This window comes from Merops nubicus, unplaced genomic scaffold (genome assembly GCF_000691845.1).
Source record: "Merops nubicus isolate BGI_N331 unplaced genomic scaffold, ASM69184v1 Scaffold42487, whole genome shotgun sequence".
Classification (NCBI taxonomy): Eukaryota; Metazoa; Chordata; class Aves; order Coraciiformes; family Meropidae; genus Merops; species Merops nubicus.
Genome location: NW_008623046.1, coordinates 1 through 15,011, shown reverse-complemented (window position 1 = coordinate 15,011; position 15,011 = coordinate 1). Strand labels below are relative to the sequence as shown.

Genomic DNA, 15,011 nt, shown 5'->3' with positions numbered 1-15,011 from the left:
TTTCCTGGCAGAGTGGTGAGGTCTTGGGACAGGCTGCCAAGGACGTGCTGGAGTCCCCACCCCTGGAGGGGTTCAAAAAAACATGTGGACGTGGCATCTGGGGACATGGTTTAGCGGTCGTGGTAGTGTTGGGTTGCTGGACTTGCTGCTCTTTGAGGTCTTTCAAACCTTAATGATTCTGTGGTTCTATGAAGGCACCGCAGGAAAACATGCTATGACTCAGGCAAACGAACAGGAGGGAAAACTGGGAAGACTGGGAACATAATGGCTGGGGTGGAAGGGGGGATGGGCAAAGCCGGAGGGGCTGCCTGGTTTCTTCAGGTGCGGTGCAGAGCTTTGAGGTGACCCTGTAGGAGCTTGGAAAGGCTGTTTGGCTTTGCATGACCAATTTGTCATCAATTGACTGGAAGGTATAGAAAAGCAGTTTGACTGCAAGTTAGAACAGTGAGCTGCATTGGACCTGCTCCTGACTAAAACAGCGATATTGGAATCATAGGATGGTTTGGATTGGAAGGCACCTTAAAGATCATCTAGTTCCAATCCCCTGCCATGGGCAGGAACACCTCCCACTAGACCAGGTAGCTCAAAGCACTGTCCAGCCTGGCCATGAACATTTCCACTCATGGAACATCCACAGCTTCCGTGGGCAACCTACTCCAGTGCCTCACCACCCTCACTGCGATAATCTTCTTTACATCTAATCTTCTCTTGCCTTTCAGTTTCTCCTGAACTCCTGCAGGCACTGTTCCTTAGGAGTCCTTCCCAATGAGAGGATCCGCAACATTGGGATCTCAGCCCACATTGACTCAGGGAAGACAACGTTAACAGAGCGGATCCTCTTCTATACAGGCAGGATAGCACAGATGCATGAGGTTGGTTCTCAGAGGAGTCCAGAGCAGAGCTGCTTCTTGTGGGCTGAGCGTGTTGGGTGCCACGTGGTGTTGCTGGGACTTGTTCATCCTCATGATGTAGTGTGTGCGGTGAGGTAGCTGTGCTGGTGGGCTCAGTGGGGCTCTTCTGTCCAAGCTGGAGAAGGAATCCTAAAAATCTGCTGGTTTCCCTCATACCCCTTTAAAAATAAGTTGAGGACAAGAGGATAGAAAGTAATTCCTCTTTTACTGCAGTGTTCTCCCTCTTTCAGAACACTTCGAATCTAATTTCCAGAGTTGATACCTGCGTCTGGAAATACCATCCTGTCTGGATGGTAAATGCACAACAGAAGATACGTTGTAGAGTCACAGAACGGTTTTGGGTTGGCAGGGGCCTTTAAAGGTCATCTAGTCCAAGCCCCCTGCAGGGAGGAGGGACAATGTGTGCTTCTTATGGTGTAGTCAAAGGTAATAATGAGGAACAGAGAACACAGGGTCGTAATTTTTAGCTTCAAGTATGTTATCGTTTTAGAGTTACAGTGAAGCACGACCTCCTGTAGATTTCTGATAACCTTTTTCATGAAAGAACCCCAGAAGAGCAAAATGCGTTGAAGTTGCAGATGAAGCTGCAAAAAACTTGTTTGTAGGTCAAGAATTGTAAGTGATTCTGCTATGTCTGCTTTTTCTCACTGTGTGAAAGATGATGTTCAGCCTATAAAGCACCACTTCTGCACATAGAAAATTCTTAATAAACTCCCTTGGACTCTTTTTTTTTTTTTTTTTTTCCCTAAGGTGAAAGGTAAGGATGGAGTTGGAGCTGTCATGGATTCAATGGAGCTGGAGCGACAGCGTGGCATCACCATTCAGTCTGCAGCAACATACACCATGTGGAAAGACACCAACATCAACATCATAGACACACCAGGTAACGACAGCTCTGAGCTTGCTGCTCCGTGGTGTACACCAAGAACGTGGTGGCACCTGTGTCTTCATCAGTTGAGTTCCTGTGGCTCTTTCTGTGTCACTGGAGACTGATTCTCCTGGCTGTAGCTCTTTTCAGCTATGAGAAAACAACCCCTCGTTACCTTTCATGATGATACCAGATTTTTTTTGTTTTCCAGGACACGTGGACTTCACAATTGAAGTGGAGAGATCTTTGAGGGTACTTGATGGAGCTATTCTGGTTCTGTGTGCTGTTGGAGGAGTTCAGTGCCAGACAATAACCGTGAACAGGCAAATGAAACGTTACAGTGTGCCCTTCCTAACATTCATCAATAAACTGGACAGACAGGGCTCTAGTCCAACCAGGGCAGTACAGCAACTCAGGTATTTATCATCGTACTATAAGATTATTTATCATAATAATATGAAATTATTTGTGAATTAATTCCAAACTGTTCCTGTGAGAGGTTAATACTGTGAATGATGAAAAGGGTTCTCTCGTGGGGTCTGTAGTTACCTGACTTGAGGTTAAATCTTAATCTGATCTCTAACAAGTCTCCATTTTCCCAAGAAAAACGAGTGTTGGTGTCAGCCCAGGCTTGCAGGGAGCAGGAGCTGAGGTTCTGATATTTGTGGTGTTGATGGGACTGTACATGGAGCCGCCTTTCCTGTGGGAGTAGCTCCCTAGATCCATGGGGATATTGAGGTGCCTTAACACACAGCAGGGTGTTTCTCATCAGGTTTGGTGAATGTTTGGCGCTTTCCAAGGAAGGAAGGGTAGCGGTTTTTGTAGGACTGGGATGTTGTTCAAAGACCGTCCGGAGCACTTATCTAGAAGCGACTTTTTTTTCTTGAATCAATTTTTTATTTTCTCACTATTTCAGATCCAAGTTGAAACACAACGCAGCTTTTGTTCAGATTCCAATTGGGCTGGAGGGAAACTTTAAAGGAGTAATAGATCTTATTGAAGAAAAAGCTATCTATTTTGATGGGGCACTCGGGTAAGTTTTGAAAGTTGTGTGTTTCGAAGCTGGAGTGAGTCGTTGTATGAGGTGGTTTCTCCTCAGAGATGAAGCCTGCTGTTTTGGAAAGCTAGGGCTGTGGGTTGTGCTGGGGCTGAGGTGCCACCTCAGTCAGAGATTGGAAGGCTGGCTGACGTGTTGGTCCTTCAGCGTGGTGATGTCCGTGTGTCTGCAGCCAGACTCTCCGGTACGATGAAATTCCAGCTGAGTTCAGAGCTGAGGCTGCGGAGAGACGTCGGGAGCTGGTCGAATGTGTTGCTAACTCAGATGAGCAACTTGGGGAGCTGTTTTTGGAAGAAAAGATTCCTACAACTACTGAGTTAAAGGTAAGTTGATTGTGGTGGTTCTTCTGTCGCAACGTTATCTTGCTCTTTCGTGTCTCCGTCCTCCCCAGTAAAATAAGTCTTAGGAAATTTTGTTTGCCCAAGTTCCCTGCTATGAGTGTCACCTCCCACTGGTGCTCTCTCACTTCAGTCCCTGTTGAGGGCCCATTGCAGATTTGGTTTTTTGGTTTGCAGTGGGAAGTCTGAGCTCATGTGTGCCCTTAAGGGCCCAGCAAAGGGCTCAAAGTTACATCTGCTCATTTTTGTCACTCTCTTGGCTTGCTGTCTTACACCTTGATGGCCATGAGCTGCTTCATGCCCCACAACAAGTTAGTTGTTCATACAATTTGAATGTTTTAGGCTAGAAATGACCTTTAACGGTCATCTAGGCCAACCCATGTTGTGGAGGTGCTGTAGGTTGTCCATGTGCCAGAGAAATCCTGCCTTGCTTTGTATTTACACTGATGACATCGGAGTGAAAAGAGCAGCATGCTAGAAGGGAACTGGAAGGGCTTGACTTGGAGGCTCCACAGGAAAAGAATGTAAGTCAAAATGCAGTTAAAAAAAAAAAAAAGACAATTGCATTTCTTGAAAGAGGGGAAGACATTGATACATGATTTATTTTATCAAATACTTCAGATGTCAAATGGCAGACATGCCAACATAAAAGGATGCTTGTGGAAGGAGTCTGTGGGCCATAGACTGAAAATTCTTAGTTCTCCTGGCAGTTTGGTATCACTGTTTCCTCAAGCAGGTGTTTGCAGAATAGGTGTGGGGAGGCTGGGAAGGGAGCTGCAGCTGTGGGGTCTTTGTGGAGGTCCTGCCACTCCCATCCGTGTGGCTCCGTGGGGGCTGCGGAGCAGCCCAGCGAGCAGTCAGCCCTTCCTGTGGGCTGGGCCACCACAGGCCCGGCACTCCACACGTACCAGAGCGGGTTCTCCTGTGTCATGGCATCCCCTGTGAGGTTTGGAGTTACTGGTGGTGCCTCTGGAGTTACTGTGGTGTTAGCTGCCCCCAGGACAGGTGCAGAACCTTGGCTGCCCCGGCGTGAGCCTGAGGGAGCCTGTGCCACACGTGGACCTGCCTCTGCTGTGCCGTGAGCCTAAAGGTACCCCGAGGACATGTACCCTTGGAGAAGAACTGCTAAGCTGGGTCTCATTTACCACAGGGCCCCGTGGGGTACGTGAGGAACTCGAGGCAGTGACGTGTAGGTGTTGACATGCAGCAGTCTGCTGGCCCTTGTGTCCTGGCAGGGGTAGTGCCAGGGAACCTCACTGCAGGGCTGGAGGGTTTGCAGATCTGATCTCAACATGGTTGATACGACAAGAGGGCGCGGCCTCAGGTTGCACCAGGGAAGGTTTAGGTTGGCCCTGAGGAACAATTTCTTCCATGCAAGTGTTGTCCAGGGCTGTGCCAGGCTGCCCAGGGCAGTGGTGGAGTCCCCATCCCTGGAGGGGTTTCCAAGCCATGGAGATGTGGTGCTGAGGGACATGGGTCAGTGGGGACCTGGCAGTGCTGGAGGAATGGTTGGCTGGACTTAATGTTCTGAAAAGTCTCTTCCAACCTAAATGATTGTGTGGTTGGGTTTTGCCTTTAATGCACACTCAGCACAAGGATTTATGTGATGCCTCTTGCTGTTTGCATTCCCTGCTTGCTAGTCATGGAAGTTAAAGTGAGCAGTAATCATCTAGTGCCTGCTGCTAATAGCTTTTAATTAGTCAAAAATTGAAACTGCCACAAGGGACCAATTGCTTAATGTGACTGAATAAAAAAGTGAGGCCTGAAGAGTACTTGTGGCCTTTCAGTACTTCAGGGGGGCCTGTCAGAAAGCTGGGGACAGTCCTGTCAGCAGGGTCTGTTGGGACAGGAAAAGGGGGGATGGTTTCTAACTAACAGAGGGAGATTTGGACTAGAGACAAGGAAGAAATGTTTGACACTGAGGCTGGTGAGCCCCTGGCCCAGGTTGCCCAGAGAGGTGGTCGCTGCCCCATCCCTGGAACCATTCCAGGTGAGGTTGGCCAGGGCTCTGAACAACCTGTTGTAGCTGGGGATGGCCCTGCTCCCTGCAGGGGGTTGGACTGGATGGCCTGGAGAGGGCCCTTCCCACCCAAACCAGTCTGTGATCCTCTGATTCTGAGCTGGTTGCAGCGGGAGAGGCCTTGCAGGCAGGGTGCTGCTGTTGGAGCTGGATCCGCTTGTGTTTGAGCAGTGGTGCTGCAGAGGCTCCCTGGAGCCTGCCTGCCTCTGGTTGCTTTTCCTTGCCTGCAGCTGGGTGCTTCAGCTGGAGCTGAAGAAGACAAGCCAAATGGAGAAACCAACATTCCAAATGTATCTCTTATTGATAACCAGGCACTTAGTTATTCCAGTAATTAAATATGATTTTATGGAGCTGTTCCTGCTACAAAGCACCTCGATAAAGGCAGAAGTGTAACAGCAGTTTGATAGAGACCTGTGAGGATCTGTCCTTCAGCTGGCAGAGGGGGTGCTGCCAATGTGAATGCATTGTGCTGCTGCAATAGGTGAGAGATTTTGGGCAGGAAGCTATTTTTGATAGCTCCTGCTGGGAGGGAAACCTGTTACCAAGTTAAATTTTTCTCTTCAGCAAGCCTCTGCTTCCCACTTCTGAAAGCCAATTAATTACAGCTCTGATGGCTATAGTATAGCAGATTCAGGTTAATTTGTACTAATACTTCCCTGAAGATGGATTTTCTTTCAGTAGCCAGCAGCCAAGTTTCCACTGAAAATATCTTTTGGTGGAAATGATGCTAAGTGTCATTCCTGGGTCCTGCAGCCTTAGCATCTGATGTTGGCTGAAGAGCATCTGCATAAACATCACCTCATTTGCTGCTCTCCATAACCCTTCACTCAAAGAGCTGGTGTGCCCCAGGTAGTCAGTGGGGTACTCACTGACAATAATCTTGATGTAAAAATAAAGTGGCTTTTTTTTCCCCGAAAGGTAATTGTTGATGAGGATAAATGTGTGGTCAGGTTGCTTCATTTAAAAACGTGTGGCTGAATGAAAACACCAGGCATCAGCACAGCCTGTTCCCAGTGCTCTGGTCGATGAGCACAGACACGGGCTAGATGAGCAGAACTGCTGATATTTTTATTTCCTTGTATGGTTTTTGTGAGCCGTTACGTCAGCGAATTCAAGGAACCACTGTCCTGTTAATTATGAAGGTAGCTCAACCGTCTGTCTTTGGGCACTCTGAATAACTCCCAGATTAGATCGTGTGGTTAAATATCTTGCTCTCTCATGGAGAATTAATTTCTTCTAGCTGGTCAGAGAAGACAGGAGCAATTTAGGCTGGAGAGAGCACCTCGGTAAGTGTGGGGAGATGGCATCCTCTAGTGGCAGGGAGAGGTGGGACCACTGTGGCAACCTTGGCTTCACTAATTGCAGGAATCTTGGCTTCACTAATTAATTGCAGGGTGGGGAGGAGGTCAGAGAGCACCTGTCCACCTCTGTGGAAGGTGTCTGTGGTCACTGTATGGAAGCTGTTGGTGCTTGGTCAAGCTCTGCAGCGGCGTGTGCTGCTTGGGTGAGAGGCACCGACCAAGCAGGAGGTCACTGTGTGGTTTGGTTGGTCTTTCTCGGGTTGCTCCAGTGCCCTGGGAAGATTCCCAAGGCAGTTGGTGCAACTTCAGCCGGTCAGTGGATGAACGTGAAAAGGTTTCTCTGTTGTGCTTTTAAAACATTCTTCAGCGAAAAGCAATCTGTCACTGAGCATGGCACATACCCAAACCTCCCTTCCCTGCCCACCTTCCTCTTGCAGAAGAGTTTGCTGTAGTTTGAAGATGTACTGAAGCATCTCCTCTTCCTTTCACAAATTTAAATGTGCCAGATTTAAATTTAAACAGGGAGAACAAGACATCTAAAACAGAAATTAAGAATCCTGAGTTTACCAGCAGGGAATCTAGAAACTTTTTCTGCATATTTGGGGGGTTTTCTTTATATTTATCGTGGGAAATTTCATTTTTAAGTTGAATTTATGATGAGAGGGTGGGGAAAAAACAGAGATTTCTGACTTCTGTAGAATTCTGATGAGCAAGTTTTATGGGAAGCTCTTGTGTAAAGGGTTGTACAGGAGACTGGGAGCAGCTGCTTCACTCCAGGAGCAGAGATGACCAGCAAGGAGACAGAACCTTGACTGCTGCCTGGTTGTCACTGCATCAGGCTCCTGATGTTGCAGGAGAAGAATAACTCTCTGATAATTTTTAAGCTTGCCATCAGAAGAGCAACACTGAAGAAGTCCTTTACCCCAGTACTGGTGGGAAGTGCACTAAAGAACAAAGGAGTACAGCCACTTCTGGATGCTGTCCTGGAGTATCTCCCCAATCCTTCTGAGGTGGAGAACTATGCCATTCTGAACCAGGGGTAGGTATCTTCATGAGCATACAGAGTGGTCTTGGAATTGGGTTTTAAAGTGGTATAAGCATAAAATCATTGGATCATTAAGGTTGGAGAAGACCTCTAAGAGCATCAGGTCCAACCATCAACTCAACACTTCCATGACCACTAAACCATGACCCCATGTGCCATGTTTACATGCTTCTTGAACCCCTCTAGAGCTGGGGACTCCAGCACCTCCCTGGGCAGCCTGTCCCAATACCTCACCACTCTGCCAGGAAAGAAGTTCTTCCTAATATCCAACTAAACCTCCCCTGGGGCAACTTCAGCCCATTTCCTCTCATCCTAGCACTGGCTGCTCAGGAGAAGAGACAACCCCCACCTCACTCCAGCCTCCTTTCAGGGAGTTGTAGAGAAATATAAGGTCTCCCCTCAGCCTCCTCTTCCCCAGACTAAATAACCCCAGGTCCCGCAGCTGCTTCTCACAAGCCATGTTCCCCAGAGCCCTCCCCAGCTTCATTGCCCTTCTCTGGACCCACTCCAGCCCCTCAAGGTCCTTCTTATGCTGTGGCACCCAACTACTATGTAGCAGGAAACACTACTGGCAAAATACATCATCATTTATAATTCAGATTAAATAATGCCACCATAATTTTGCACAAACTTCCGAAAGCAAGAAAGCTCAACTGTCATTTGAGGATTACTGTTTATACTGGAATTTTTAACACATGTGAAATGTTAAATTTGAAAAATTACTATCTGATGAGAGAGTTCTTTAGAAATTAATGGTAACCCTGAAAAGCAGGAAAAAAACAGGAAAAGCAGAGGGCACATCTGAAATGTGTAAACAAGGTTTTGTTCTTTGGGTGTGTTTGCTGAAGTAGATGGTGGGTTTCATGCTTCTAAATTGTGAAGGCCCATCAGAGCCAGTAAATCACAGAATCCCAGCACGGTGGGGGCTGGAAGAGACCTTTGGAGGTCATCTCATCCAACCTCCTGCTCCAGGAGGTCACCCACAGCAGGGTGCCCAGGATCACATCCAGGTGGGTTTGCTGCTGTGCCTCCTGGATCTGCTGACTAGGACAGACTAAAACTTCTCATGTGGCTCAGGAGTGTTGTCAGAATTGTTCCTGCAGTGCCTTTTCACTCTGAAACTGGAGTTGCTCATGAGATGTGTCTGAGTGTCAAATCATAGAATGGTTTGGATTGGAAGGGACTTTTCAAGGTCATATAGCACAACACCCATAATAATATTAATAGTGTCTGATCGATTGCTTTCATTGCAAAATAGTTGGATATGAAGGACTGGTGATAATGGTCATGGTTTCAGTGTCCTTTTTGAGGTCTGCTGCAGTTTCTGAGATACTTTTTTGAGGGTATGGGAGCTTGTATGCGAGTGTCTTTAAGTCTCAGTTATAAACCGGTGAATCTGGAGGCCCTTAGGGCTTTCCAAGGCTGGGCTCATGGTTAGAGGAGCCTGCCGTGTTTCCTTCATAACATAAACTCCCTTTCCATTCCTGTTTTTTAAGGGATTCTGAGGACAAAACCAAGTTCCTATTGAATTCTGCTCGAGATGATTCCCAACCTTTTATAGGCCTGGCTTTTAAACTGGAGGTAAGCTGTTAACCGGTTTCCTTTCTAATGGAGCAAAACCTGTAGAGAAGCAGGGCACGTCCTGCAAGAGCTCTTGCTCTGCCCTGCAGGTGGGACACACTTCATTTGGGGGGAAAAGCACATATTTAAAGCTTGGTATTTTCAGTGTATCTATTTGAGCATGTGATGGCTTTTCTGGCGTGGTCACTGTGCATATGGTAAAGCTAAATGAGAAATTCTAGAGAATGGATGCCCAGAACATTCCCAGCAACTTTATTCCATTGCTTGCAAGTTCTCCACGCTACCAGCATCTGACCTTGGCAGAGCAGAAGTTGTACTTGCATTGTGTTAACCCTGGAGGAGAAAGGAAGGTGTCCAGATTCAGTGTTTTTGATTTGAGTAGAAAATAGGGCAATTCCAAACAGATGATACTACCAAAAAAAGTTTCAACATCAATTTGTTTAAATTCAATTTAACTTTAACAACTTCTTTAAAAAAAAAAAGTTTCAACCATAAAATCCACAAATGTATCAAACAGTGCCAGTTTTGGAAGTTTTACATTGGATTTTCTGCTTCAAATCCTTAATTTGTTAAAACCTGGGAGGTTTATTTACTTATTTCAGATACTTTCAGGGAAAAAAAATATCCTGGTTTTCTTTGAAGTTGAAAACAATGGAATGCAAGAGAGTTGAAGAGGAAAAAGTGCACAATTTTAACCAAATGAGGTGTTTGCTACCTAGAGAGCAGCAGTTCAGACGTTGTATGGAAAGTGGCTGGTTAAATTACTAGTTAACCTCTTCCTCTGTTGGGAGGGTTTAGGACATGGGTGAAGTAAAGAAAATTGACACAAGATGGCTCTGGAATGGAACTTGGCAAGTGAAAGCTGAGATGAGATTTAAAAACGTTTAATTTATGTATCTAGTGTGTAAATTCAAACCAGAAACAGTCAGGCAGCGCAGATGATGCTTTGAGTAGGTCTTTATTCCCAGAAGGATTATTTCTGACTTCTGATGTGTCTGGATTCCAGGCCGGCCGTTTTGGGCAGCTAACCTATATTCGAGTTTACCAGGGGATGCTGAAGAAATCTGATTATATCTACAACACCAGGACTGGGAAGAGGGTGCGAGTGCAAAGGCTCGTCCGGATGCATTCAGACAACATGGAGGTGAGGGTGGGAGGTGCAGCCTGCATGGATTGCCTCTAGAGCTGCTCCTCCTAAACCAGCTTCTTGCTTTCCAGCTCCCTCTGAACCATGCCATGTGTCAGATTTCTGCTTTTCTTGTTCATTCATACTTACCTGTGGCACTGGATAGGGGTCTACAAAAAAAATGGAGTGATCACTGGTGTATTCTTCTCACTGAAGTGAAAGAATCTTTGCCCAAGAAGAATTCTGAAATGGTTTTGAGGTGGTAAAGAATGCTGGCTGTGGTATTATCCCTATATTCCAGGCTTCTGGGAGAAGGGAAATAGCATTAGCAAAATACACACAAAAATTTTTTTCTGTGCAATTACTGAATACAATTCCTGAATTTAAAAAACCATTCTCCAACTGCTGCAAATCCTGCCCTTTCTTTTTTATAATTTCCTGATAGGAAAATTCCATAGTGGGGTCAGCACTGCCTGGAACATAATGTGTTGCTTGCTTCACGTTGTTAAACTAGAATAAGTTAACATCCATGCTGAGGTCCCCTTTTTCTGCTTTGAATAAAGAGAATATTTACAGAGCTTTTTACCAAAACTGGAGTTTTCCAAGGAGCTTCAAGCTTTTAAACACAGCATCTATAGATCTTCTCAAAACCAGGTGCCGTTTGTAATGTCTCTTTCGGTGTTATCTAAAGACTAAACTTTTGTTTCCTAAGGATGTGACGGAAGTTTATGCAGGAGACATCTGTGCACTGTTTGGAATTGATTGTGCCAGTGGGGATACGTTCACGGATAAAACGAGTACGGACATTTCCATGGTGAGTACACCTGGCCATCCACCTGCCTCACATTTCTTCTGATCATTTGCTATATTTCAAGGAGCCTGAATGTATAAAGTGTTTAAATACATCACCTTCATATCTATCTTTATTTATTTTTTTTTATAACTATCTATCTATCTATCTCTGTATTTCCAAAATCTGATAGCAAGCAGAGTCTTCTAACTAGTGTGAAATCCAGAGATCAACTCACATCTAGGAAACAGTATTGGAAATACTGAGTTCTTCAGACCAAACTGCTCTGGAGAAATTGCATCACCAGCTGCAGTGGGACTCGATTGTATGATCTCTTCCTTTATGGTCCTTGCAGGAATCAATTCACATCCCCGATCCTGTCATTTCGGTAGCTATGAAACCTTCCAACAAGGTAGGATCCTATAAATCAACCTCTTTCTGACTGAGTTACCTTTCCTCTGCTGCTTTTATTATTTTTTTGTGGCTTAGCAGGTAAATACAGATCCACAGACCAAGATGAGTCTTGCTCTAAAAACATTCTCTCTGAAGTACTTAAGAAGACATCATTCAGATCCCGTGGCTGGTGACTTTATGGCCTTAGATGGTATCACTGAGCCATAAACAAGATGCACACCTCTGACCTGGGTGAACATGGACTTGAAGTAACTGGAGGGATAAATACACTTAAAAATGTCTGGCTGTGTTTCAGAAAATAACCTTGTGTGAGCAGAGGTGCTCAGCAGTTGCTGGGAAATATTTTTTTTCCTTTTTGTTGTGTGACTTTTGCGTGTTGAGTTAATGTTTTCTTGGGTGATTGTTTTGCAGAATGACTTCGATAAATTTGCAAAAGGTCTGAGCCGCTTCACGAGGGAAGATCCCACTTTCAGAACCCATTTTGATGACGAGAGCAAAGAGACCATTGTTTCAGGAATGGGGGAACTGCACTTGGAAATCTACGCCCAGGTAATTTAGAAAGCAGATTCTGTGGGCTCGGCTTTTTTAACTGTTTTCCCAACCAAGAATTCTTCCTTTCTGGCTGAGACCAAAATCTATCTGCAGCGGGATGATGCCGGCCTTTGATTTTGTAACTGAATGCCTAAGCTGAGTCAAGTTTATGGGATATTTTTCAAATGTATCATCTTAAATATATCTGGTTTGTTTTTCTTTTTTAAGCATATCATTCCCTAATAAGAGATGAGGCAGACAGGAGGGAATAGTGATTTAGGGTGATTTATTTCTTTCTTTCAAGTTGATGTCTACCCTTATTTTAGCCTGTCACAACAGATGTATCTGAAATGTTGACAGAATGAAGAAAAGATGGCTTTCGTCTTGTAAAACTTGAACTTCAGTAAAATCATCATTGCTGTTCCCTTACCAGTATCTAAAGCTGTAGCCCCTTACCAAGGAAGACTGTAGAATGACAGAATAATTTGCAGCATATAAAAAAAACTACAACAAAACCCCCTCCACCACGACCCCCAAAATCGATCTGACCCCAAACCAAAAAACTGGTTAATCCTGATGAAGTTTCTCATTTCAGAAAGACCGATAAAAACAAATTAAAAAAATCCCAGTGTATAGTTCCAATGGAACGAGCCTGAACTTCATGCTGCTTTCTTTCCTGCAGCGAATGGAAAGAGAATACGGCTGCCCTTGCACCATGGGAAAGCCCAAAGTGGCCTTCAGGGAGAACATCTCCGCGCCTGTGCCGTGAGTACCCTGAATTCTGAAATGCAGAATTTGAGTATGTAGCAGAAAAAGTGCCTTTTGGCTTCTCAAATCAAAGCACGAGGTACAGGGAAAGTTGAGCTGAGGCGGGGCTTGTTCCTCGGTGCCCCGATGGCACATCTGCCCTTGGCACCCCTCTGCCCACCCTCTATTCAGGTGGGTGCTGTGGGTGCTGCCTGTCCCGGGTCACCTCCACGCCACGCTGCGGGTGCCAGAGAACTGTCATCTGCCAGGGAATGATCTCCTGTGGGCAGAAGAGAAAGCTGTGGGAAGGGAGAAGGGATTTCCTGGGAACAACCGGAACAGGAGCTAGCTGCGAGGAGGCTCCTGGAGCCCCAGTAGCAGTGCAGGGTCAGCACTGCACCATGCCATCCTGTGACCTCTCCAAACAGCTCAGCTTCTCCTGCAAGCTGCTTTCAGCCTCTCTTGTGCTCCATGCTGCTGCAGCTGCGTTTTTCTTCCATGTAGGGAAGTTTTGCAGCTCAAACGTGTCTGTTTTGGATCATCCCTCTCATTGTTAGTGCTGTGGGTATTTTGTTAGTGCTATGGGTATATCCCTCACCAGACAGAGGAACTTCTCAGGGATTTTTCTCCGTGGAAAACTTGGGAACTAAAAACACCACAGATGCCCCAGCTTAGCTGAGGGTGCAGTGGGGTAGGAAGCAGGAGGGCTAGAAGTGGAGTGAGATCCCTGACTGTTACCAGTGGATGATTTCTTACAGGAGATTGCACAGTGGAGAGCTTCTCTTTCAAATTTTCTGTGTTTTTCTTATGAAAACACTCATTCAGATCAAAAAATTAGGATGGAGGATAACACAGAATGTAAATACTGTTCTGGGAAACAAAGTTTCTGCTGCTTTCTTCTGAGAGCTACTGGGGTGGAGGATGCCTCTGTGTACTGGTCCACCAGTGAAGCGGTCCAAGATCCTGGCAGCTCCCTCTTTCCTCTACCCTTGGCCTGTTTGGCAACAGTATCTCCCAAGAGGTGAAGGAATAGTTTATTGAACCTCTGCCATTCCCAAAAAGGCCCAGAAATAGCTAAAAATTGCTGTCATGGGTGACTGTAGCCCTAATCTCCCCTGTTTGCTGACTGGCCTGCAGGTGTCCGATCCATCACCACCCCACCGTGTCCATGTCCGAGTTGGGAGGTTACACAGTTGGCAGTTAAAAAAACAAACTGAAAAAAAGGCTTTTTAGAAAGAAAGACTTCTTACCTGGGACACCATTTCGTGGAGTAGAATCATGTAGTCAAATTCAAGATATTCATCCCTTCTTTTCTGAAAAGACAAGATAACAAGGGCTGAATTTGGGGCTTCCCCCCACCTTAAGAGAAGTGAATCAGTTCTCTTGGGTTATGATAAAAGCTCCCTGATAGATTTCAGGTGAAACTGGCACCTCCTGGTAACAAATGAAGCAGATGGAGCTTAGTCCTAAATAACATTGTCAGTAGGATAAGACTTGGCAGGAACTCCAGAGGTCTTAGAGTGGACAGCAAGTTATCAGTGACTGTGTGAGCAGCAGAATATACACTGGCTTTTGGACCAGTGTTAAATAAAACAAAGTGCACGCTCTTTATTTATCTGTTCTTCAGGGAAAAGGAACAAGAACTACTAAAGAGAGATAGAAACTGGTTTACTTCAACAGTCTTCTGTCTGCCTTATCCTTAAATTCATCTGGTTTAAGGTTTTTGAAGTGCTGCTCCTGCCCAGCCCTGTGGCAGCTGGGAGCTGCTTCCAGGCAGCCATCAGAGGGAGCAAAATGTTAACAAACCCTCCTCCCAGAATGAGTTTCTGCCTTTCTGCAGAACTTCACCTGAGTGGAAAAACATTCGGGCTCTGAAAGTCTGTGCTAAAGATTCCTGATATATTGGGGTTTCTAAATTGGAAATCCTGCTTCTTTAGCCTAACTAAATTTCCTTGAATTTAAAGCTGACCATCCTTTGAGGAGTCATTCTTAACTCGCAGTATATTTTCTCAAAGTAGGACAGAGAAGAACTAGGAGAAGCTATAGAGCTCTATTCATTTAAAAACAACCCCCAAAATTTGCTCTGATAATAACTTTTCTGAAAGCAAGTTGCTTATCAGTTAAATGTGTTCCAGGCAAGAAGTCTGCAGTGCCTGACAGTGGCAGCTACTGACGCAATTGAGTATCCATTGTGAGATTTGCCAGTTGTATTTCTCTCTTAGCTTAGGTCTGCTCAGGATAAATACATCACTGCTAATGTAGTCAATGGGACAGAATCTAGT

The 15,011-nt window shown here is 45.5% G+C and overlaps 1 protein-coding gene across 1 annotated transcript; it reads left to right on the top strand.

Annotated features, from left to right (window-relative positions):
- Positions 1-719: 719 nt before the first annotated feature.
- On the top strand, positions 720-12,747 carry GFM1 (G elongation factor, mitochondrial 1; the record flags this gene model as incomplete). The annotated part of the gene is made up of 12 exons (XM_008944971.1): positions 720-872; positions 1,662-1,794; positions 1,991-2,195; positions 2,696-2,812; positions 3,009-3,159; positions 7,380-7,534; positions 9,037-9,121; positions 10,128-10,265; positions 10,960-11,061; positions 11,393-11,449; positions 11,863-12,000; positions 12,665-12,747. Coding segments are annotated over 12 exons (1,517 nt in total), but the record flags the coding sequence as incomplete, so codon positions are not given.
- Between the last annotated feature and the right edge of the window lie 2,264 nt (positions 12,748-15,011).